A 25,832-nucleotide genomic window follows, 5' to 3' on the forward strand; every position below is an offset into this window, starting at 1 on the left:
CATGTCTTACTCATCCTTTATCTTGATGCCTTGCAGGGTAGCAGCTAGTCCATGTTTTGCTTGTTTCTCCATAACTGAAAACCAAATGAATCCTTCCCCATCCATCTCCAGTCCCTCCCTAGTCCTTCAGTGATATTTGGACCATGAATATTCAGTGAACATGTGAGGGTGTGAAAAAACACATCTTTTTTATCTAAATTATGTGTACAAAGAAAGAAAGGTTTGTGCTTGCTGTCTCTCATAAAAGATATTTGCCTAAGTCATGGCCACTCAATTTTAAATTAGATTGATATATAGAAGCAGTGCTAGAAATGTATATGTATGGCTAAAGTCATGTGTGTATGTGTTTTATACGGGGGGTGCCAAGAAAAAAGTATACACATGACTTGTATTCATCTTTTGTTATTGGTATCTTTGAGTATTACAATTTTAATACAGTTTTTTCCTTTCTTAAAATGTGTATACTTTTTTGGCACCCTCTGTGTATATACATGTTATAAGTAGAATTTTATGTATGCATGTGGCTTGTGCATATATGTATGTATATTCCTATCTATTCCTGATTCCTACGCTGATTGAAAAACCCAGAGGAAATTGTCAGCAACCTAACCCAATACTAGGATGAATACTGAAATAAAATTTTAAAAGTCAAATAACCAAAAGGTTAGAACAGGTCTAAAAACCACATTTCTAGGAAAAGAACTAGGGTAGAGGTAATATACCTTGGTGGGCATTTGCCTCTGAGGTGACAAGACTTTTGTCCTGTTTCGGAGCTTGGGGTATTCAGTTTAAATCCACTCTCACTTGTGTAGCTACTTAAGTAGCTGTGTGCCTCTGGGCAACTTAGTATTTCTTTTCAAAATTTCTCTCATCCAGAAAATAGCTATTAACTTCTAAGCACTTTGTGAGAATTATACTAGACATTGCATGTGAAGTCCTGTCTCTTCCCAGTTCCTGCACCATTTTGGGTACATAGAAGCAACTTGAATAAACTGTAGCTGCTTCTGTTGTTGTTATTATTGGCTGTTGGCTATCGTTGCTGTAATTTTGTCTCAGCCACTGAGCTCTGTCCGGGAGAGTCCCAGGGACTCCTGGTCTGGAAGAGTCAGATTCATGTTCGTGGAAGACAAAAGTCTTCCAAAGACCGATTGCTTTCCCCCACAAAATTCCCAACAATGTTATGTGATTTTGCGCAAACTGAAATGGCAATTAAACCAAGGAAAAGAAAGAGTAAAAGCAGCAGAATGAATCAGTCCACGGCAAGAATGTGAGGACAGGAAGCAACCTCCAGACATAGAGTCCTAGACCAACTGCACTAGCAACACAGTATATAGCCACAAAGCCAAGTGCATCACAGGGGATAAGTGAAGACTGGAAAGCCAAACAACCTCCCCACAGTTCGGTAACTGAACCCCCACTCCTCCGCCGACTCTGGCACGGTCCAAACCCCAACCCTTTGGATCTAATTGCAGAGGCTTTCAGGAAAGTGTGCAGTTATGCTAAGTCATGCAGAACTTGCTCCTAATAAAAGCGCCACAGGAACAAAACCACTACCAGAGGCTAATGCAAGCCCCCAGGACAGAGATGACCAGCAAAGCCTGGAATGTGTCACAAAGGAGCACTAAAACGGGAAGGTCCGCGCAGAAAACACTTCTCACCCTGGCTTGAGCAGATCGCTTGGCAAATGAAAGACCCAGGGCTAATTCATAAAAGACGCTCCAAGTTCAGTCACCCGAGGGTCTTGTTAGGGACCTTTTGTACAGACAAAAGCACAGTTTGCGTAGACGGAAAGCTATTCAGTTTTCAATGCTCTATAGGACGGTGTGAGATAAAAGTGTACGCATAATTGTATCTGTTTTTATGATGAGATAATCATGTAGAACAATGAATTCTGTGTTAATACCTTAAAAACTGGTTGGCCAAGCGCGCATGATCCAAATCGTGCTCTAAGCACTGTTGTCCCTAAATGTCCGGGGAGCTGTGTTGACATTTTGTCTGCGCCGACTGCCCTAGCTGTTGGGTGGAATCACATCTGAACATTTCACCTCCTCAGCTCACAAAGCATATAATACTCAGCCTGCCGGTGACAGACGCCCCGGCTCTCTAGACGTCAGCCTCCCAAAGGCACGCGGTAAACGCAGACGAAGCGGGTGTTTATAAAGCGCGGCCAGCAAAGGAATTCTGTCAAAGTGTCATGCGTTCCCCCCTTTTGAACAGCAGACTCGTTTTTCCTGTTACTGTGCAGGTGTGTGTATCTCCTTGCTCTTTCCCAGGTGGTTTCTGACAGGAAACATGTCACCTGTTCTTTTCACAGTGGTGTCGGCAAGGCCAGTGTGTGAAGTTTGGGGAGCACGGGCCCCGGCCTGTCCACGGCCAGTGGTCTGCCTGGTCCAAGTGGTCAGAGTGCTCCCGGACGTGTGGTGGAGGAGTCAGGTATCAAGAGAGACACTGCAATAACCCCAAGTAAGGCTCCAGCAGAAAGTATTTGTAAGGCACTAACCTTCATTCAGCCTGTCACACGCTGCCTCTGTTTTGCTTCGCTTACACACTGTTTTCGAGTGCACTTTTCTTCCCTCCATTCATAGCAGTCCGCTAGGGTTTTACGGTTTGCATATAAATGTGTATGCACGTGGCGGGGGTAGGGGGAGTATAGGGGACAGAAATTGGGGGGGAAAATGGCGGAGGAGCTATTCTGTGTGTGAATGTGGAGATCAAGGACTCCAGTGATGGTCTGAGCTACTTTCTGGATCTAAATTAGGGCTACACATTCACAATCAAATGCTTGTGATACTGTAGCACAGAGAAGCTTGGCTGGTGGAGCATGTGTGTGTTTCTCTCTCAAACTGATGAGCTAGGGAAAGTATGCTGATTTTTGCCTTGCAGGAATGTACATCAACACGTGTTGACAGATCTGCCTGACTTTTCAAGAGAAACCAGAAATCTAAAAAAAGATTGTGTGTGAAATTTCCCAATTTCTAAAATATTGATGACAAATTCAATTTTCTTTAAAAAAAAATCACTGTGAGGATTCATCAAAACATGTATGGATTGCGGTTGGCCCATGATCCCCTGTGGGCACCCTCTGGTCTAGTACAGGGATAATGAACTTCACTTGGTGCCCTGTGCAACAGAAGGTGGTTGGATGTTACTTTTTTTTTAAAGATTTTTTTATTGGGGAATTGGAGAAGGGGAACAGCCAAGTTGTCCTTCAGTCTTAGTTGTGGAGGGCGCAGCTAGCTCAGCTCCAAGTCCAGTCACCATCTGGCCGCCCATCTGCAGCTCCTGGCAGCTCAACTCAAGGTGCTGTGTTCAATCTTAGTTGCGGGTGGACACAGCCCATCATCTTATGAGGGAGTGAAACCAGCAACCTTGTTGTTAGAAGCACGTGCTCTCACCAGCTGAGCCATCCTGCCATCTGTTGGCAGCTCAGCAGCAGCTCAGCTGGGGTGCAGCTCACTGGCCCATGTAGGAATCAAACTGGCGACCCTGGTACTCAGAGCTCGCGCTTTTAACCAACTGAGCTACTTGGCCAGCCCTGGCTGTTACTTTTATCGGCTCTAATTCCTACATGAAACATGTGTATATTTCCTGATTGGCACTGTTATGCAGCAAGAGCCCAGGTTTGGGAGATAGAAAGACATGACTCCAAATCTTTGGTCTGCCACGTATGAACTGTGTGGCTTTGGGAAGGTCACGTGAACTTTAAGCTTGGGTTTATGTATAGAATGGAGATGATAATACCTGCCTCTGAAGGATTAGGGAGCATTAAAAATTGCATCTGTAGAATGTCTGACACACTGAGGGCGTATCCAGTGAGCACTCAACAGAAGGTTCTGAGGTCCATGTGGTTTTTATCTTTTCATCTTAAACTCACCGGAAACACAGGGTAACAGAGGGCCAGCCCTCAGAACCAGTGGGAAGAGGTCTTAATAATGAAACTGGACTTTGGAGAAGGCTGTGGAGTGAGGAGGATGCGATGGGACAGTGGGAAATAGTGGATTTAATTTTACAACATGACCTGAGGGGCAGCCTAGCTTGGAGGATAAGAATGCAGACTTAATTCCAGAACCTGGGTTTGCCTCCTAGCCCACCGCATCCTAGCTCAGTGGCCACAGACAGCTTAGACTTCTCTAGACTTCTCATTTGTATAAGGGCATAAGGATAGGACCTTCATCGAGTTAACATGTGTAAAGGGCTTTTTACAAGTGCCTGGCATGTTGTAAACATTGCATAAATGTTTGGTAGATAGAGAACTACACTAAATAATGAATCTAGAGCCCAGGGACATTTTTAGAGATAAATGATACTTTATGTGAATGAGCAGGCTGAGCTGGATCAAAAGGCCAATTTGTTCCAAAATATAAGGGAAGGTTGAGAGATACATTAACCATGGTTTCTTAGGCGCTCTTTGGGATATCTCAGGCTCATAATGTAGAATTTCTCCACGTTGGCACGACTGGCATTTTGAGCTGGAAAAGATTTTTGGTGTGGGGGTTGGCCCTGAACATGGCAGATGTTTAGCAGCATCCGGGTCTCGACTCACTAGCTGCCAGTAGGATGACTCCCCCACCACCCCAAGCCTCCAAGTCGTGACAACCAAAAACGTCTCCAGATATTGCCAAATGTCTTCTAGGGGGCACAGTCATTCCCAGCTGAGACTTACTACTCTAATCAGACCCAGTAACTGTGTATAATTGTAGGGAGGTTTGTGATACATTTACAATTTATACCAGATTATTAAAACCCCCCTCCTCTACTTCAACCGTAGCCCAGCTCTTGGACAGAATTGTTAAAATTCATTATATTACTTTTCATTTTTGCAGCATATTTCATGGATCTGGTTTTCATACATCGCAACATTTTACAATCTCGATGTTTTCCCAAGAAAGAAATAGATTACCTAATTTAATAGCTCTGCTGGTAAAGTGCATGAATAACACCCCTGAGATTTAAATTAAAACCTCTCCCATATCTGTGGGATTGAGAACTCTCATTATAACAGGGCATTATTTATGGAAATAGCATATTACACTTGTAGAGATGCCTAATAGAAGAATTAATTACTAAAGCAGTTCCACTTGGTGCAGTTTTATCATTTTTAAACAAGATTAAGGTCCTGTTTGCTTTCATTCAACTTGGAAGTCGCAAATACAACAAGTAAGTGATCGGCTATCCCAAGACAATTAGTTGTTCTCTGTTCTCATTTCACTTTGTTGTAGTAAAACTGTTTCTTTCTCCCTATTTCAAGTTTCTGATTTCTTTCCTCCTTCAGTTTAAACATTTCATCTGTTCACATCACTCAGCATAACCATTTTCATTTTTTTTCATGTGAAAGCAGTGTGAGCTTTTTATTTCACACAATGATGGTTTTCCCAGAACATATTTTTGTTGCATAAAAAAAATGAATTATTCCTGGCTGTTCATGGATTCATCAAACTTTTCAGCTTCTAGAGAGTTTAAAGGTGACCTGGTTCTGGCATGGCCACTAACCAGGCACATGTGACCCTTCCTTTTTTTCCCGTGTCTGTGGCAGATATTTTTAATTGATCAAAGCTCTATTTTCTACCGAGCCCTGCGGAACCTTCTGCTAACGCTTCTCTAGGCATTTGCTCCCAATCAGATTATAATCCGGGTTATATGTGAGTTGCAACCTGTTGTCTCATCCAGTTATTTTACAAATGGGTAATCAGGGGTGCAGATGGTCCCATTCACAGCAGCAACTGTTGCCCGAGTCACCAAGCTGGTCATTTTTCCTGGTTCCCTGACTATTCAATTATTATGCTTAAGAGATTCTAGTGAAATTCCAATAAACTCTGATTATGAAAATAGTGAGATTAAAATAGTGAAAATTAAACGTGCTAAGGCATTCTAGAACTTTCCTAAAATGTGAGTCTATTTGAGAAAGACGAATATGTCACTGGAAGTCATAGCTCCAGAATAATAATTGAATCAGATCTCTTTTTTTTTTTTTCCAACCAGTGATTTCCAGGCTTGGCTGATTATCAGAATCACCAACTGGGCTTTAAAACACTTATTTCTGGATCTTCCCATCATATATTCTCAATGAGAATGTCTGTGGAGGGGCCCGGGAGAGGGAGAGGGAGAGGGAGAGGGAGAGGGAGAGGGAGAATTTTGCTAAGTTCCTCAAGTAATTCTAATCATCAGCCAGCCAGTCAATAGTTTATAGGGAGGACTTGATAAATTATGCAGAAGCAAATTATGGGTATACTTTATAATAGTCTAATGTAAGGACAAAATCATGTGCCTATAGACATTTTGACTGTTTATATTTTTGTTTTTAATCTTAAGGAACTTACTATACCGAGGGATGTCATTGCAGAATTTTCTGTTAATTTACCCTAACACTCATGTTCAATCCTGTGCTTGAGGATTGAATGGAAAAGTCTAAATTCTTGCCAGGCATCAAAAAGTAAAAAGCATTTTTATAGAGTTGTAATTCATTTGTGTTAACTGTGCCATAGACTGCCGTAAATTCTTTACAAACATTAATTCAGTGAATTTTCAAAATTGCACCCACTTTTACAGATTAGGAGGTTAAATAAAATCACCTAAAGCGAATCTTAGGGAAGAGGCAGAGAATATTTAAATCCAGATCTGCCTGATAAAAGGCTGGCTCCCGGACCCTGGCACGTTAGTTTCTTCCTCTCCTATGCTGGGTCCTATTGCTTCACTCAGATAAGTGTAGGCAGAGCCAAGTAGGAAAAGAATCCTGACCGGCCAGGAGATAAGAGGTTTAGCTCTGCTCTCTTCCAACTGTGTGACCTTTATTCAGCAACTTCTGTGAGCTCCATCAGCCGTTTTTCACTTCCTCTATAAAATGAGGGGTTGGCTCTCCGAGTTTTGAGGCCTTTTCCATGTTATAGTTTCTGAGTTGAAAAGGTAGCACATGTGGTCCTCTTATTGAATTTAAATAATCTAAATGAGAGTGATTGGTAAAATCTCAGACAGAGGGTCTTACAACTGAGAGCGTTCTAAATATGCCTTGTAAAGATGACCAGGCATAGTAAAGGCTGTCAGGTGGCACTTTAAAAGTTTCTCTAAGTGCTTTTTAGATAATGATTTAAGAAGTCCTTGGGGATTGGATGTAGCACAATGACTGCTGGATGTTTAAGTAGTTACTCCAGAATGTTTTGAAAGAGCAGAAAAATCTCGTTCTGGCAGCGCGACGCTTCCCGTCTCTGCTGAATCCATTGTAGCATGCCGGTAGAGGAGGATTTGATCAAATATGCTGAAGCAAATCCAGAGGTGTTTTATAGCATTCTTGTGCTTCCTAAAGAGACAAGGATTTTTTAATCACATAAATTTATTAATCGGGAGCCTTCTTTCATGTTACATGTTTGCATTGAGCTTTTGGTGTGAGACGATCCATCGTTGGTTTTTTAGCCTTTGGAGAAAACAACAAAAAAAGTGGGAATGAAAAGCTGCAATTGCTTTGTGCCTTGGAGGAAGCTGGATGAGATGTTATTGGTAATTTTCAGTGTGGTTCGTGCTCCTTTTTTCCTTTATTTTCCTTTCTGGTTTTTGCAGCCTGCCTACCAAGATCTTAAAGAGCTTGCCATTAGATCATAATTATTTATGTTCTAATGGGATTCCTGACTCGCACAATCCATTTCCCATCGTGCTTGGCAGGAAAAGAGGAGGCCACCTGCACAGTTAAAAAGTGATTGTGCAGATGAAAACAAGGGAATATTTTGCGTTGGAGTTTAGAATCAACTAGAGTAAAACGCACAAGAGTCAGGCAATCATCAAAATATCAGCTCAATGACTGACAAAGCTGGATGGGAAAACATGGCAACCGGGGCTTTCTGCTCTTTCTCCCAGTGTCCTGACCGTCTCCATAGCAGCAGGTACAAGGCAAACTGGGGGAAGATGATAACTGCTTAGACGTGGGGGAAAATCTGGAGAGTAGGTTGGATTCGCATTTGAGGAGCTTAGATGCCAACATAGGCGGTACGTGTGTTTGTGTGTGTAGCACACACACCCATTAATAAGAGCATGGAGGTGTATTTGTAGATTTTCTTACATGAGGTGATCAGTGTCAAGAATATGCTTTCATCGGTCTTCAAGAAAATGGCCAGAATGTAAAAAATGAATCAGAGATGGCAAATAAGGTTTATCTAACATGCCAATTCCAATTGATGGGCAGTGGTAGTGCCAACCTTGAGGGCTGTGTTGAGAGAGATCTTGAGGTCATGTCAGGTTCTGCCAAAAAAAAAATCTTTGATTGATTAGTTATATCTGCCATGGATACAAGAAGCGATGTGGCAAGTTGTGTGCTGCGTACTACGTACTTCCGTTCTCATAATAGCCTGTAGACACTGTGTATTGCTGTGACAGTGTTCATCTGCATTGTTCCTCTACATATTACTGCCTGTGACTAATAGTGAGCCCTTTGATTGCTGGTGTTAAGTTCTTTACTTTTATTTTTAGGCCTCAGTACGGTGGCAAGTTCTGCCCAGGTTCTAGCCGTATTTATCAGCTGTGCAATATTAACCCTTGTAATGAAAATAGCTTGGACTTTCGAGCCCAGCAGTGTGCAGAATACAACAGCAAACCTTTCCGTGGATGGTTCTACCAGTGGAAACCCTATACGAAAGTGGAAGGTAATTGGGTCTCTATGACCTTCAAATAATTGTTTCTATGTGGACGGTAACGTGAATGAATAACACAGAAGAAATTGCTGCCTGTGTGTAAGAGTTTCAGTTTTTATCTTTCATTCCCCAGACCCGTCCTGGCCCATTTTTTAATTCACTTCCATAGGTTTTGTTTATTTTTCCACATTTTTTTTTTCACAAGACACCCCTTGTCTCCCACATCTGTAAGCCAAAGTGTTCATGTGTTTGGAATGTACTTATATTTCTAAACTTACCTTTGACATTTCAGCAATTAAGTCTCCCAGGGATGCTAATCGAAATTGGTATGAATTATCCAGACCAAAAACTCATGAAACCATATATGCCCCATAGAGACACCATACTCGGTAACTGACACGTTAGATGATTACAGGCATGGGAAGGCAGATTCGCAAAGTGGACACACACACACCCATGAATTAAAAATGTCTCCATACGAAGTTCTTAGTACTGGTTATAACTTAAAGTAATGGCTTGTATTTTGCTTTTCAATTTGTTTTTGTTTCGGTTAAGTGTCAAGACATTTATTTTAGTTACAATATGCAAATTTAATATACTTTCTATTACCTGTGCAGAATAAGCTGTCACTGTTCCAGTTGTGTCCCTTCCATTATTTCCATTCACTGGCTGGATGAAAACTCGATCCATGCTCCCTTGAAAAAGGATGAATATGAGTCCCAACTGCACATGGGGTAAAATGGAAAGAGGCTAAATTTAATGACAATTCATGGAAATAAGATTGAGGGCTATCCTTGTGCAAAAGCTCAAAATGAACCTTTGTTATCCGAGGATCTAATGAAATTAGAGACATCAGTATAACAAGGGGTACCTCCAAATTAAAGAAGACAATAGTGCAACTTTGCTCAACACGAGACCAGCCGTTGCAGAAGCATCAATCTATTTCTGAGTCACGAGTGTCCAAAACACAGATAGACAAGAAAATTCTGAAATCTTCTTAACAGGAAGTGAGGGATCATATAGATATTTCCTATAGAGAAGAAATTAGTTACTGTCAAAAATTAGAAGAGCTCTTGATTAGAAGGGGATTTATATTTATTTGAAATGGCTTCAGTGAACACAATTAATTCAAGGGTTAAGAACTCCCTAGCCATAGCTCCTTCCCAGAGAGACCTCCTTTCCAGCATTCCTTGACCCCTTAGCCTGCTTTATTCTTCTTCATAGCTCTTATCAGCACATGAAGTTATATTATATAGTCATTTATTTATTACCTTTATCTCCACAAGAATTGAGGTTCCACAGAGATGAAGCCTTTGTCGATCTTTCATATGCTTGTATTGCAAACATCTAAGGACAGCACTTAGCACATATTTATAGCTTTTAGAATGAATGAATAAATATCAACTGTCCATAATGGAAGTGTCCCTTTTATCGCTAGAGGCATCCTTTCTGGAACTGAGTAATGACCTAGGAACAGTACCATACAACAGGTTCCAGTGGACAGTTTGGTAGAATAGCTATAGTTGCTTTCGGTTCTGAAGATTTCTTTTCTCTTGGTTGTATTCTCCCATAATTCCATGTTTCTTATCCATGGTTCTTTTCTCCAGGACTCTGCTGCCCTTTCTTCCACTTCCCCTTCTGTTCTTTGTTTTGTCTTCTTAGATAGTCTTTGACCTTTCCCACATTACATCTTTTATTTAAATATACTGTTTATGGAATCTGTTAATAGAGTGTTATCATCCTTTGTACAGGTTCTGTGTGGAATACATAAGGAGAAAGTTGAGCACGCCAGTTTTGTGACTTATACAATGTTTTTTGGTTTCAAAGTTGTTTCACTAATTCTGTTGGCATTTTGACTAAGTAGGGATCATGCCTTTCATTGATTCACTCAACGGATGTTTACTGAGATGAATTGCATGAGAGACATGGGAACTACATTGATAAAAACAGAGACCCCAGTCTTAAGGTCTCACATCCTAGTGGAGGGAGACAGAAAAATGAAAGCCTCCCCATCCCTCCCTTTTCTCCTTTTGATGCTTGGATAGAATCATAAAAGACTCACCATGGTTTGAAGGTCCTGTGACTTTCATTCAGTTTGAAAAGAACAAGAGATGACATTCATAAACATAAACCGTCATTGTCTTACAATAGTGAGCTGTTTCCCTCCTGTTTCTAATGGACTAGTTCATAACTTGCCCAGGAACCTGTACTAGAAAAACGGAATTTTCAAGCACTTGTTAATTCCTGGAAATGATAGAGAAAAGAGATGGCATATATGTCTTCCAGCTCTCTAAACTCATATGCAAACTTTAGCAGGTGTGAAATAAAGCTATTTAAAAATATTAAAAATTCCTAGGTGAGAGAAAAAAATTTAATCTTTCCACACATGTGCATATTTGGAATATAATAATTGAACTTGTCATTTTTGGTTTTGGCTTTTTTTGAGAGGTTTCATGAAGCAAAGCTCTCTGCAAACTGTCTACCATTTGCTGTAAGACTGCTGTCAGGGATATCACACAGAGTTGCCTACGTCAGGTCTCATGTGACAAATGTCATCTGGAGTTCCTGGCCTGGAAGAACTCTTTCTCGTTGAGAAATTAGCATACTAACTTCTTTCTCATAACAAGAACTCTATAAATATAATACATTTTTCTTTTTGCCTGTGATACTAGAAACTTCTCAGAAACTTAATGGTCAATAAAAGTTACATTTTTTGTTTGTTTTGCCTTTAGGTTCAGTTTATGTGCTTCATTATCCTTTTCATAATATGATTATTCTCTATGTGGTTTACAAACATTGACTATATGCTTTTTTTCTGAAATGCCCCAATCTTTTCCTCTTAACAGATTGAATAAATATCTAAAGTAATCCATGTCCTAAATCACTGGTCAGGAAACTATGGCCCATGGGCCAAATATGACCTGTTGTTTTTTTTAAATAAAGTTTTATTGGAACTTTAGACACACCTTCATTTATATATTGTCAGTGGCAGACCATAGGGCCCATGAAGCCTCAAATTTTTACTGATTTGAAAAATAAGATCCTTATGTATTAATGTTAAATCAGTTTTATGTAGATTGCTAAGTGGTATTTGTATTTTTAAAAGCCACATACATATGCACTCATGCACAGTCACACACCCACACAAAGCTGCATGACATGTTCTGTTGTGATCATGCTAGCATTCTAAACAAGTGTAGTTCATCCTTTTGGTAGTCACGTCATCTTCCTATGATTTCTTCTTGACCATGCCCTATCTTGATCTCTTTGCTTCTAGAGGAAGATCGATGTAGACTGTACTGCAAGGCTGAGAACTTTGAATTTTTTTTCGCCATGTCCGGCAAGGTGAAAGATGGAACTCCCTGCTCCCCGAACAAAAATGATGTTTGTGTTGATGGGATTTGTGAAGTAAGAGAACATTTCTGCTTTGGGGTGTCTGATCATGTTTGTGTTTCCTCATATCAAATGCGCGCTGTGATAAGTGGTGCAAGAGATTCTCTGTCTGGAGAAAAGCAGGTGGCACAAGGGTAACAGGGCTACACTTTCAAATTTGATGTGAGCTGATCTCCAAATTCCCCACTTACTTACTGCATGACCCTCATGCAATTTTTTTTTAGTTTCTCTTTTATCCCATTTCCCCACATATAGAATGGCAGTGGCATATCCTACCTTCCATAGTAGCTGTAAAAATTAAATAAGAATGTAAGTAATAGGTAATAAACTTTTACCCAGTGTTTGCTAAATACATTCACTACATGATTAGAACCTCACAAATGTGTTTTAAAATAGTACTACTGTTTATGTGTTAGTTTTCCTGTTTTGGGGGATGTCTACTTTCTCCTTTAATTTGATTGTGAGCTTTTTTATCTTTTAACTGTGTGTGTGTGTGTGTGTGTGCGTGCGCGCGCGTGTGTGTGTGTGTGTCTGTGTCTGTGTCTGTGTCTGTGTCTGTGTCTGTATTGTCCAGCATTTTTATGTCTCAGTGCTAGAGCTGGCCCCAGTAAGCTCACCTGCCATTAGTAGCAATGGTGACTTTTTATTCCAGTTTTACAGATGAAGAGTCTAAGCCTTAGATAAGTTATATAGCTTGCCTAGCCATGCATCCAGTAATGGCAGAGGAAGTATTTGAACCTCTAATCAGTCAGACTTGAGACTGTGCTTTTAACCATAAAGCTGAATCCCTTTCCTAATGTTCTGTAAATACAGAAAACCCTGGACCTCTTGGTTATTCTTAGCCACTGGCTTCCCTGATCCTTTATTTTTCTCACTTTTTTTCTTTTTGTCACAGCCAGTAGGATGTGATCATGAACTTGGCTCTAAAGCAGTTTCCGATGCATGTGGTGTGTGCAAGGGTGATAATTCAACTTGCAAGTTTTATAAAGGCCTGTACCTCAACCAGCATAAAGCAAATGGTAAGAGATGCTGCTGTTTTGTTGTTGTCACTGGTGGGACGCACCCTTTGCTGCTGAACAGGTTTGAGTCATGCTAAACGTGGTTGAGTCTTTTACTGACTCGCCTGACACACGGAAGAGGATGGCTTTTGACGCTTCTACAAGAGTGAGGGAAGACAGATGGTGTTTTAGTATGAGGAGTTTTATCAATACATACATCTCAGAAATGTGTTAAACAAATGCCTTTCTACTTTGCAGTTTTAATATGCTGATCAGGCTGCCATCTGCCCCACATGCATTTTTAAACAAAGCACTTACAATGAAACCTTGATGATCCACACTCACAGCGTTAGATGAATATTTGAAGCAATTATCTAAACATCTTGAGTAAAATTAAATATGAGCCCCGTTTTCTGAATATCACTACTGAGAATATATGGCTCTAAGTTTCTTTTAGGTAGATTGAAAATACAAAGCATTCCTGAGTTTTGTGGCTTTAGAAAGTATCTTTTTCTACACACACATGCTTGGGAAAGACACATACGTTTCTCCTGCTGGTGTTTCCTACCACTTGAAACAGGAAATAATTTTTGTTTCAAACACTTAGAAATGAATGTTAGTTAATGATTCCAAATCCTTGCTTTGCAAAAATGGCTACTACAGGTCTCTGAGCATTTCTAGTCAAACCTTCGATGGAAGGTTTGGAGAACAGAAATGTTGTGTTCTTCCCGCTTAGAATATTATCCAGTGGTCGTCATTCCAGCGGGGGCCCGAAGCATTGAAATCCAGGAACTGCAGATCTCCTCCAGTTACCTCGCAGTCCGAAGCCTTCATCAAAAGTATTACCTAACGGGGGGCTGGAGCATCGACTGGCCTGGGGAGTTCCCATTTGCAGGGACTGTGTTTGAATACCAGCGCACCTTTAACCGCCCAGAACGTCTGTATGCACCAGGACCCACGAATGAGACACTGGTCTTTGAGGTAAGCCCCTTCTGTTCTTTCAGCTTCCATGCCTCCTGCTAAATGTATAGTGATGACCCCAATTTGAGCTCGTGTAAAGCGCCCCAATCCTTCTAGCTCATTTGTTTCCTAATAGGCTAAATCTCAAAGCGCAAAAGACAGCAAGCAACTCCATTTTGGGGAAAAGGGCAGGAATCCAATGGGTCTTTAAGTGAATGCATTGATCTTCACATTTAGATGCCAACCTTTCACTGTTACACATGGCTGTTCTGAGTAGAATACTTCTTACATGGTTCTAGTTTGTCTGTGTCAGTCATTTGGATAGCCCATTGTAGCTATTCGCCACACAGGTCAACATAGTAGAAAGAGCAGAGTGACATAGTAGAGTGACATAGTAGACAGAGCACTTGCTTGAGTGTCAAAGTTTTAATCATAGCAAACCACAAGCATACCTACAAAATTTTGTAGATTGTCATTTTCGTGGAGGTAAGAAACGAAGAAAAATTAATGGGTAACAATGTAAATAAAAAGGATGTTTGTATTGATGGAATTTGTGAAGTAAGAGAACCTTTTCGACACCATATCTGCAGATGACTCTGTGAGACTCTTGTCATGTGTACATTTTCCTTGGTCCTCATCATGTCTATAGTTCGTAAAATGGGGCTGATCTTTTGCTTTCAGAGGCAAGTGATTGTTTCAGGTCGTGTAGGAGTCAGCCGGCTCCCACTTACTGAGGACTTACATAGCCAGGCACTCATGTTGGTCCTTCTTAGCTTGAATTTCTCACCCACAGAGTTGGGATAGAAGACCCACCTCACTGACTTGCCAGAGAAATAAGCAATAAGGTGCGAAGAAAGCTGAAAAGATTTGCCTAACGCACACAGCTAGAGGAAAAAGCAGAGCTAAAATGGAGTCCAAATCTTTTCCACCCACACTCAGTCTAGCCATACTGCTCTTCTCAATTAAATGAAACATAAGCTTAATTCAACATTATTATTAATTACCATTATTGTTATTAATATTATTGTTATTATTGGCCCTAACTGTAAATATTTACTAAGGAAAATGAGTAGAAGACAGTTTTTAAAAATGACCACATGTAACTTTGGATTCTAGGTCAGATATTGTACACATAGTATGGTTAAAGTAGAGACTATCAACCTTGGGCAAGTTTCTTAACCTCTGTGTCACTTAATGCCCACATTTATAAAATGGGCAAAGAATGCTAGCTAACTATTAAGGCTATTATAAGGGTAATTTAAGACAAATGCAATGTTTACAGAGTGCTTGGCACATGATATTTGTAACCATGATCATCATTTGCCTTCTGAGCATACCATGTACATATAATACTATATATAATGCATATATAAAATATTACATATATATTTTTTTTTATCTAAACCTCAGACCATGGTTAGCAAACTGGTAACCACAAGCCAAATCCAGCTCCCAGATCTGTATAAAATTAAAACAAAATGGATTTATGCCTTAATGTCAGGTTATTTCTTATAAAAATATAGATTTTTGACATCTCTTAAGAAAAGAGAACTTTTGGCCCCAGTAGATACAGTGTTTGAGTTTGCAACCTTGGCCCTAGATCTTGACCATGAGTTAACTTCCCATTATCTTGTGAACTTGAGATACCTCTGTCTATGTAATAGATGGTCCCTCAAAAATTTCACAACTCTGACTGAGACAAGCTGTCATTACAAAACACTCTTCCCTCTCAGGTCTTTCAGAGGATGAGTGTAGGAACTCCAAATCAAATTGGACTAAATTTAGGGTGGTTGGAGCTCAACAATGAGCCCAGCCCCTGAAATCACACTTTAATTAAACCTAAGGCGCAGGAATTGAACTCTCTGATTAAAGGATTAAAGATTTCTGGACTTTTTTTTCCAAACTTTTTTTTTTAAGATGTATATGCTTGTTCTATTTCTTTTCTATCAAGTACCTAAGCAACAAACATCTTTTTCTTTTCTTTAGGAAAACGTATAATTTTTTTAGGGAGGTGAACTTAGCTTGCAAGTTACCCGTTTTAGAGCAACATGGCTTCATTAGTTTTGCTAAGAGGCCTTTGATCCACTCAAAGTAAATATACACAAACCAAGCTCAGTGGCTGAAAAATAACGTAGATTAGGAAGTAGGGTGGGGTTCCTCTCAGGGTTTCTGCCATGGGCGGTCAGAACAAAGTGCCAATCATTCGTCATGAGAAATAAGTGTTTTACTCCTTCGTGACAAGCAACCATTTTTTGGTTGTTTCTCTCCAATTTTGTTCATAAACATAAAGCCATTCCAATAGGTGTTCACAGTCCCATTTGTAATTTAAGGTTTGCCGTTAAACATATATTATCTGCAGGAAAACCACAACAAAGAATAAGACAAGAAATCATGAAAAGTGCAGAGCAGAATAACAGAGTTCCTTTTTGCTTTCATCTTTAGAGCCTGAAATATCCCCTGGCACTGTCTGTGTGGATCGAATTAACCAGACAATTGACACATTGTCACTGAACATTGTACCAGCCTCAATCTGAGAATTTTTAGTTGTGCTTTGCTTAATCTAAGCATAGCTCCATAGCTCATTCATCTATATTATTTAGCCCTGACTAAAACCAAATCACTGGAATGTTCGCCAGGCCCCATATGTCCCCTGAGGTTTAGGAGATGTTTTTGAGAAATAGAAGGATGGTCTCAGTTGGTGAAGGAATTCTCCAAAACTGGTCAGGTTCACCAATCTATCTCATTGCAAATACAACAGCTCCCTGAAAAAAGAAACAATTAAAATGTAAGGGGAAATATTGGCTAGATTTAAATAAAATTAGAAAAACATAAAGTCTTCTCTGGGTTTAATTGGGTATATATAATATATTTTTAAAAATAAGTTTTGCTACTATATAAATAGAAATAACCATAATATTATCTCTATTAATATAAAATTATCGTTTCATTATAGTGGGGGAAGGTCACATTTGCTTAGCTATTGTTTTACAAAATCTCACATTAGGCACTCATTCTACTCACAGAATCAGTGAAAGCTTAAATTAATGTCCTAGGAATGTGACCTGTCTGAAAGTAATCTAGAGGGAAACTTACGTGATTAATTGGACATGAATTACTTGTATTTTTAAAGGAGTTATGGTTTCATTCAAAACTTGCAAATATGTTAAAAGCTGAAAAAAAATCAAATCCAGTAACCTAGTATTATGTCTGTTTTATCTTTTAAAAATATTGGGGTTAATGACTTTAATATTTAAATTATACTTTATTTTTCTCAGGAGAACATTGTCAAATTTAGGTCAGTTTTTATTATATGACCAGACCTCGGCTAAATCGATAGAACACAGTGATTTTATAAAGTTAAAATCCTGATAAGCAATAAATTACATTTTCCCCAAACTGGACTATATACCAGTATCCAAGTAATCCGTGGCTATATTCTTTAAAGGAAGTTAAATAAAGTTCATATGCCTTTCTATTCAACTGTGAATTGAACCAAAATGAATACTTTCTGAGCCAAAAATATGTTCACTCCAATATAAAAATGTTAATGTGTTTTACAATCCTGTGGGATGCTGAAATCAAAGTGCGGGAACCTACCAAAATGAAAAATGCTGTTCATCCACAGAAAATGTAAGTCTGTGAGAGAAAGCACTTTCTCTCATGGCCACATAAAATTTCTGCGTGTTCACGCAGTTCTTGTTATAGTGTAAAATTCAACAGAAGCATATGTTTGCCAAAACACTTGAGGATGGCATTGTGAGGATAGTGTCCCTCTTTTTTCTCGGTCGTGTAGATTACTCAGATCCTTCAATATCTTAGCTAGTTCTCATCTTCATCAACCTGGGTATGTATTGATTTAGGTAACTACCTTCAAAGCAATTTTCCTCTGCTCACTTCCTCTCAATGTCCAAAAACAAAACCACAAAAACCTCAAAACATTTGTTGGGTGCCCATTAATGCCCCGCCTTGTACTAGACATTGGAGATACACAAGTGGTTGAGGCATACATCATGTCAATGAAACATTGGAGTCTCGGGACTTAAAAGAATGTAAAGAGTGAGTTTTGGTATGTGGATCCCATTCATTTTGGAAGCAACACGGGCTAGAACAGGGAGCATCTGTATAAATAGTTGGCACTAGGGGTTAGTGACTGCACTACTTCCTATGTCACTTTGCATGAGTCACTTAAACTATCAGGGTCCCACTTTTCTCATTTGGGAAATGACTTCCCTAAACAAATGTCTTCCACTTCCACTATGGCACTGTCCTTATACATGTGAATAGCACCTATGTCCACGGAAAGATGACTTACTCATCTTTGTAACTTCCATAGCTGGCATAGCACCTGGAACATCATTGATGCTCAAAAAAATGTTTATTGGATGAGTGATATCCAGTGATAAAATTCCTTTAAAAAGTAGAATGTTCCTTCCAAATTGAAAAATCATACATGGAGGCAATATATAATGCAAGGAGCGTTTCTCTGACCAAAGTCAGCAGTGACAGGCCCAGAGGCTAGCCTCTCCTTACCCTATTTCTTTCCTTCTGTCCCAAACCATAGTTGCGATCTGAAGCTTTCTGAAAGGCCTAGATTTCTGCTTTACACATTTAAAAAACCACGGAATTTCACCATCTTTTAGGACTAGTCTGAGAACTATGTACAGTTTAAAGTTGAGTACAGTGAAGAGCATTGAAAGTATTGAAATTTGATCTCCTAAATTGCATTTGAGGAATCCGTATGCTCCCTAAAATGCTTGCCTTTCCCAAAGTGAATAATTTACGCCTAAGAAGCTGCTGACCAGTTAGCTCACAGTAGACGCGCCTCAACCTGGGAGAGTAGCAACTTGCCCTCCCTTGGTGGTGGGCTTCCCAGATTTTTTCACTTATTTCTGAACGTTTTCTAGTGCAAGTCAGGGTGATGCAATCCTGGGAATAACTGACTGCTGTCAGTTAACGCCAAGAGAAAAGTACATGGCCTGACACCAAATAAAAGTGTCTTCTGCCTCTGGTTATTTTTATATGTCAAAGCTTTATAGAATGTCTTCATAGAGGGGCTCAGTTTAAATGGAAAACAGACCTGCCCTTTTATCACCGAGTCACGTGCCTGCCCCATTTTAAAATGCAGCCTCTGTTATAAACATTCATTCTCCTTGCAACCTGGACCCTGTGTTTCAACTTTTGCAACAGGTGGATGCCAATTGAAACAGCACTGGCCCCACTGATTTCCTCGATGGCCAAGGGGAATTCATAAGGATAATCAAGGACTTAGGTCTTAATTTCTTTAGGCATTAATTTAAGTCCATCGGTCAACTTTAAAAAAAAAAGAAAATACATATATATGTAAATGAGTTGGAGAAAAGGAGCTAATTTTCATGACTGTGTATGATATTTCTGCATCGCCCACGGAAAAACTACTGATACACATGTACACTCCAGCACCAAAAGAAGTCAGCATTGAGGTCACTACAGGTATACAGTTATTATAAACTAGATAATTTCCACATATTTCTTTTATTCAACTCATCCCGCACAAAGTCTAAGGAATTTCTCATTGAACTAGTGCACTTGTCAGTCATCTGATATATTTAAAAGTCAGTTTATATTTCAATAGCCTTTGGGATATTAAGTATAGACCACCACATTATGTTTATTTTATTGGATTTTGGAAGACCAAGAAAAACTAAACCTATGTTACCTCCACATACCGTATAGCTAAATTGTGTGTGTGTGTGTGTGTGTGTGTGTGTGTGTGTGTGTGTGTGTGTGTGTGAAAATTAAATGTTGAAGTGGTGGAGATGTGAAACCTGAAGCTCAGAGTTGAAATATATATATGCCTTAGTTGCAAAATAATTATTGCATCTGAAGTCGACATATATATTCTGAGCTTTAGAGTGTGGCTAAAAAGTTTATTTTTTTCCCCTTTTTGAGATTGAGACATAGGTAATAGAAGGTCACTGACTTTCTGTTTTGTTTAAGTACTGTGAAAAAGGCCTGTTTTATATATAATATATATACAGTATATATTATATCTAATATATATAATAGAGGGTCTTGACAATAATAATTAAATAATAATTAAAAACACTAAAGCTCTTGTTTTTCATGCTTAGCTAAGGTGTCCACTTGGAGATGATACAGTCTCTACAAGTGACTGGCCGTGAGCTGTTTTGCTAGCTGATGGCCTCTCTCTCCTTCTCTCACTCCCCCACTCACCTCCCTGTCCCATTGCTTTTCTCCCATATTCTCCCTCTCCTTCGTCCACTTCCTCTCTCTCCCCCTCTCTCTCCTCCATTTATCTCTGTTTCTCTCATTGTCTCTGTTTCTGTCTCTCACACACACGAAACAATGAATGAGTCACATTCTCTATCAAACTGTCATGCTGTTGGAGGGTAGGTGAGGAAATTCATCATGAGTGTTTCATTATGAAGTAACTTCATCTCTGTCTGATTAACGGTGATTCAGGATGACATGATAACACAGGTTGCTATTCTTAGACTGAAATATGATCACCTGTGTTTTTACAGCATTCCTTTTTTTTTTTGTCTTAAAAATGAAAGCTCTCCTTTATGTTAAGAGTTTTTTTTCTCTCTCTCTGTTAAGCGGCCAAAGGAGGTGTTTAACTCTTTGAAACCCCCTTCCCAATTAATAGTGTACCAAGAGAGAACCCCAAAGCTGAAAAAGACAGCAGCCTTTGTAATGACAGTAAGTGAGAAATAGGTTAACCACAGGCCAGTTTCAAGGCAGAAAAAGACATCTCAAGAAAATTACTATAATAAACAACTTCCTCAGTCTTTGGCAAAAGGGGATGATGGAGTGGCGGGAGACCAGGTGGACAGGCACATTGATCACTGAGATGACAGTGTGTGAGCCCACTGACGGAGCGTTACCTTCTCATCTAGCTCCTTCCTCGTGACCCTGCTGTCTGAATTCCCCCCCAGGGAAAGGAGCTGAAATGAGTAAAGATGTGCCTCGAGATAAAATCAGTCTAAGGGAGAGGAGATTAGCCAAGCGCCAAGGACTGAGTGAAGATGCAAAACACAAAAGAGGCAAAGACATTAGCGGAGGATTAATTCAGAACAGATGATCTCAAACTCGGAGTCCCGAGGACAATTCAGAGGTGCTCTGGCGATGCCACGTCGTTTGTCTAGAGTCCCATTCACTATTCACAGTGCAGGCTTCATTCAATTCACGGCAAACACATCTGTGACGAGTGGGAGAACACTATTTCTCTCCACTAAACTCAGAGGAATGTTGATGAGTTGAATTAGAGCTGTAGTCGGGGCTCAGTGTGTCACACCGCACCTTTGAAGCTGCCTAGCAGATGTGTTTCTAAGTCCCCATCAGCATCTCCATGTTGCTGTCTCATGTCAAATCCAACTCACTCACACATAATAGCAATGATGTACCCAGTCATGTTCTTCAAGCTTTGAAGCAAACAAGAAGAAGGCAAAGACAGCTGGCTGCCTTTCCACATCGCAGGGGCTTCCAGAAATCACAGGGACTCCCAGAAACAGGGATCTTATCCTAGTACCATGAAACTACCCATTTCCGGAGCATTAATCCACATGTAACGTGTGGTGCAGCTTGTGACTTATCAGGAAGGGTCAATCTATAAAGCGTCTTGTGTTTCCGATTGTTAAAACCATGGTTAAATAACACATCTAAATAAACACAGAGGAAAGGGGATTGAAGAGATTAAAAATCATGGATGCTTGGATCAGATACCAGCATGTTCAAGAAATGTTCAGGTTTGAACCCAGTAGCACCATGTATGTGGTACAGCATGCTTCTGAATCCCAGTGATAAAATCATTCCTCAACAGTTGATACAATTTTTAGAATTTTAAATTACAATCCTAGACGTTGCTGGGAGGCAGTGTCACTAGAGTTAAGATGCTAAGTTTTGGAGTCAGGCAATATCAGAGACTCACGTCCCCGTGCTTCTATTGACTAGCTTCATAACTTTGTGAATTAGTTTATTCATCTTCTGTACTGGAATTATAATAGGACTGTGCCTTCCTCATGTCATCAACTCGAAATGCATGTGTAATATGTTGCCTGGCATACCATAAGTTCTTCTATTTGTATTTCTAAGCTATCAGATACGCTATTGAAGACAAGCAATAAGCTTTCCAGTGTGCATTCAACACAAAGCCAGTCTTTCAAGCCTATCCATAACTTTTTGATTTCCATGGGAGAATGAGGACAGCTTCTTAGAAAAAACAAACAAAAAAGGCCTTCAATAATGAAACAAATACAAAGCTGGCTGAAGGCATTTATCGTTTTAACACTAAAAATTCAAAGTGGAAGCAAAAGAAGGCTATTTCCCCACGATGCCTCAGTGTGTCCTTTGTTGTCACTTTGTGGGCTCCATGTAGAAGCTGCTTCCTTCTCCTTCAGGGGCAGTTGGTAGAGTCCAGCCCCTGTCTGTGGTTTTCCAACTTAAGAAGCTGTAAATTTTATAACTCTGTACCCTGCGGTCAAAGCTGCTGAGTGTTGTGTCTGAAGTCAGGTGGTTCGTGTGTTAAAGGTAGACATTAAACAGTTCTACTGAGGACCTGGAAGCATTTAAGGAGGTTGCTTGCCAGCTGTAAATTAGAGACCCAATGCCAGTTGGCTGGAAAATTCTCTGGACTAAGTCCAGTTAAGTAGACGGAATCGTTGGCGGTCTTTCCAAATGTGTGTATTTAACAGTGAGGTTATACAGGCTGACACACAGCCTGGGGGGTAGTTGGGAACCACGTTATTGGTGACGTTGCGCTATGACAGATGTGGGGGAGGAGGGATGTGGCATTCCTGTGACCTGCGGGGTACTCGTGTTCTTCACCAGGGCTGAGAAAACTTTTTGACTGCCCTTGACAAGGTCACTGAAAGGGCTTGTGAGTGATGGGAATTATTTTCAAGCTACGTGTTGTCCCAGATGGGTTCCTCAGCGTTCACAGAGGCAGTTAGAATCTTAGCAATGTGGTGATCATCCCAAGGCCTTCCTGCTTCCCAGATTCTGATGGGGCCATCTGTCTGTGGTCAAGATGATGGTTATGGTTACATTGAGGTACATAGATATGAACAAGCCCACCAAATTAGGGGCTCCCATCTTCATCTAGGAAGAATGGGCAAAGTCATTGTCAGACCACAGGGCCATTTGATATTTGGAAAGTTTTCAATTGTGTGTTAAAACTGATACAGGATACAGGGGAGAAAACTTCCACCTTAAGGTTGGACAGAGCTGGCTTCGTGGATGATGTGGAACCTGCAGAGTCGCATAGGACTTCATGCTCAGAAGAGCCCTGTGTTCGGTGAGGTGCTCTGCTGTCACCAACTTGAAATTCTTCATCATTTTTTCAAACAAGGGGCCTTGCATTTTCATTTTGCCCTGGGCCCCAGAAATCATGTTGCCATTCCCAAGGGTGGGATTGATTTATTTTTTTTAATTCCAGTCTCTTTGAGAATCTCTTAGCCAGTTGGACAGTCTATTTCCAAAGAAAATAGGAAAAAGTGAGAGATAAAACTACTGCTGTGTATTCTGTTCTTGGTCACTTTTTTCCTCAATACAGGGTAAAGAAAAGGGCAGAGATATATACCTTAATTATCGTTGAGAAGCAAATTATATGTTACAAGGGGCAAATACTCATCTTTTATATATGTGGTCTTGGCATTGATTTGTTTAAATAATTACTGTCTTTAAGAGGCCTTTATGAGCTGATGCTAAAATAAATTCTTGAGTCAGCTTTCTGCTGGTTTGTACAAATATTGTCCTTTCACCTACGTGATCACACATCCTACTCTGTGAATTTATGGCTGCAGAGACATTAAAGTCAGGCCTGAGTCATTTGATGTTTTTAGAGTTAAGTCCTTTATCCATTTTTGCATTCATTGAATGCATTAATATGTTCAACAAACAAAATGTAAATATGTTCTACATGCCAGTGACTATAAAACTGTAATAGTAATACAGCAATAGCTAGTCACTGTATATTTTATGAGTTAGTAATTTAAAGTTGCATAATCCTGTGAACATTTACAGTAAATTGTTCAAGTTATTTCTCTCCTTGCTTTGGCTGGATAAGTAAACTTCTTATTACCTTTGATGATACGAAATGGATTTGTTGCCTTCTTGCTAGCAAGTATTCTGTTTGCTACTTTTCTTAATTTTTGCTCAAGAATTTGACTTTTCAGGGGATCTTTACATGTTTTTGTTTAAGCTATGAGGGAAGGCAGATGGGAAACTCAATATACAAGTTTGTCCTTTTGAGGGGAGTAGAAATCCTCAAAGAAAACTTAAGTTCTCTTTTGTTGTTTTGTGGCTTTTTTGCTGAAATCATCCACCCAGATACTTTCTTAATTAAATGACAGCTACAAAGCTTCCCTGGTCATGTGATCTCCTCCCCCATCTTCACAGAAGCATTTGTTTTTCCTTTGCAGGTTTTATGGCTCTATGTTTTTAACCCTTTCAGTAATGGTCACTGTATTGTTTTTAAGTGTGGACCTGTCCTGTCCCATTTCTCCCCCTGGAGAGTAGGCCTTCTCCTCGCCTCTAAAGTTCCATGACCACAGAAATCAAACGAGGTGATGACAGCTTAGACTACGGCAGCAGCAGGAGCAATAGATCAAGTGAAACATGGTCAGGTTTGGAATATGTTAAAAGTAAAGAGAGTGCCATTTCCTGATCGGTGAGCTGTGGAGTATAAGAAAAAGGCAGGACCTCAGGGTGCCTCCAACTTTTCAGTTTGGCCTGAACAATTACAAGGATTGGGCTGCCATTTTATGAGATTGGGAAGAACAGGGAGGAAAATCATGAGTTCAGTCTTGGACGTGGATACACCTTTTAAACATTCAAGTATAGATGCTAAGTAGGCAGTTGAACATATGAGTATGGAAGTCAGAAAATGGACTGCATCTACAACTGTACTGTCTAATATGGTAGCCACTCTCCACACATGGTTATTTAAGTTTAGATTTTAAATAATTGACGTGTGAAGTTCTGTTCTCCAATCGCATGAGAACACTAGTGCTCAGTGGTCACGCGGGGCTGTGGTTACCACATGGAACAACACAGGATCGCAGTACGTCGTCATCATTGCAGAAAGTTCTCTTGGGAAGGGCTCGTGTAGAGTTATGGATTTGGAAGTGGTCGCCATGTAGATGGTATTTAAAATTGCAGGACTAGATGCCATCCCCTAGAGAAGTGAGTATAGGTAAATAGGAGCAGAGGTCAAGAGGTTGGAGGTCATTTTGATATCAAACAATTAGGAGATAAGGAGACTAGAAATGAAGGTCAGCGGGTCAGGAAGAGAACTCGGAAAATGGGTTTCTGGTGGCAAAGAAAGGAAGTGATCAACTATTCCAATGCTGGTGATTGGTTGAGTAAGACGAGGCCTATCAACTATTGGCTACAACAAGGTGCCCTTGAAAGAGTAGTTTCAGTGATGGGGGTGGCGGGGAATACCTGACAGAGAAGATTTGTGGACTAATAAGGAAAGATGTAGAGATGGAGAGTAAAGGCAACTCTTAGAGGTTTTTTTTTTGTTTTTTTGTTTTTGTTTTTTTGCTATAAAGGGAAACAGTGAAATAGGGCATGCATTGGAAGGCTATATGGAGATAAGATAATTTTTTTCTTAAGATGAGAGATATAATAGTCTATTTGGATGCTGATGGGAATGATCAATAAACAGGGACATTTCAGAAGGCTCAGGAAAGAGAGGTCAACTCTAGTAGTGATGTCCTTAAGTAGGTGACAGAAGATGGGATCTGGTGCATGAGGGACAATCTGGACGAGACAGGAGCCAGGACGGGGCATCTTGGGTAACAGAAGGAGAGGAGCAGGTGGGCGCGAATGCAGAAACAGGTTCGCGGGGGGGAGATGGTCTCAA

The 25,832-nt window shown here is 40.1% G+C and overlaps 1 protein-coding gene across 5 annotated transcripts in view; it reads left to right on the top strand.

The window, feature by feature from the left end:
• ADAMTS18 (ADAM metallopeptidase with thrombospondin type 1 motif 18) overlaps positions 1-25,832 on the top strand; it is a 144,134-nt gene that overhangs the window by 98,148 nt on the left and 20,154 nt on the right. For all 5 annotated transcript variants that reach the window (XM_019646441.1, XM_019646438.1, XM_019646439.1 and 2 more), the window contains 5 exons: positions 2,315-2,463; positions 8,452-8,624; positions 11,890-12,020; positions 12,901-13,024; positions 13,740-13,984. In XM_019646441.1, the coding sequence (XP_019501986.1) occupies positions 2,315-2,463; positions 8,452-8,624; positions 11,890-12,020; positions 12,901-13,024; positions 13,740-13,984 (822 nt within the window). The remainder of the gene's footprint in view (positions 1-2,314; positions 2,464-8,451; positions 8,625-11,889; positions 12,021-12,900; positions 13,025-13,739; positions 13,985-25,832) is intronic.

Source organism: Hipposideros armiger, unplaced genomic scaffold (genome assembly GCF_001890085.2).
Source record: "Hipposideros armiger isolate ML-2016 unplaced genomic scaffold, ASM189008v1 scaffold_102, whole genome shotgun sequence".
Classification (NCBI taxonomy): Eukaryota; Metazoa; Chordata; class Mammalia; order Chiroptera; family Hipposideridae; genus Hipposideros; species Hipposideros armiger.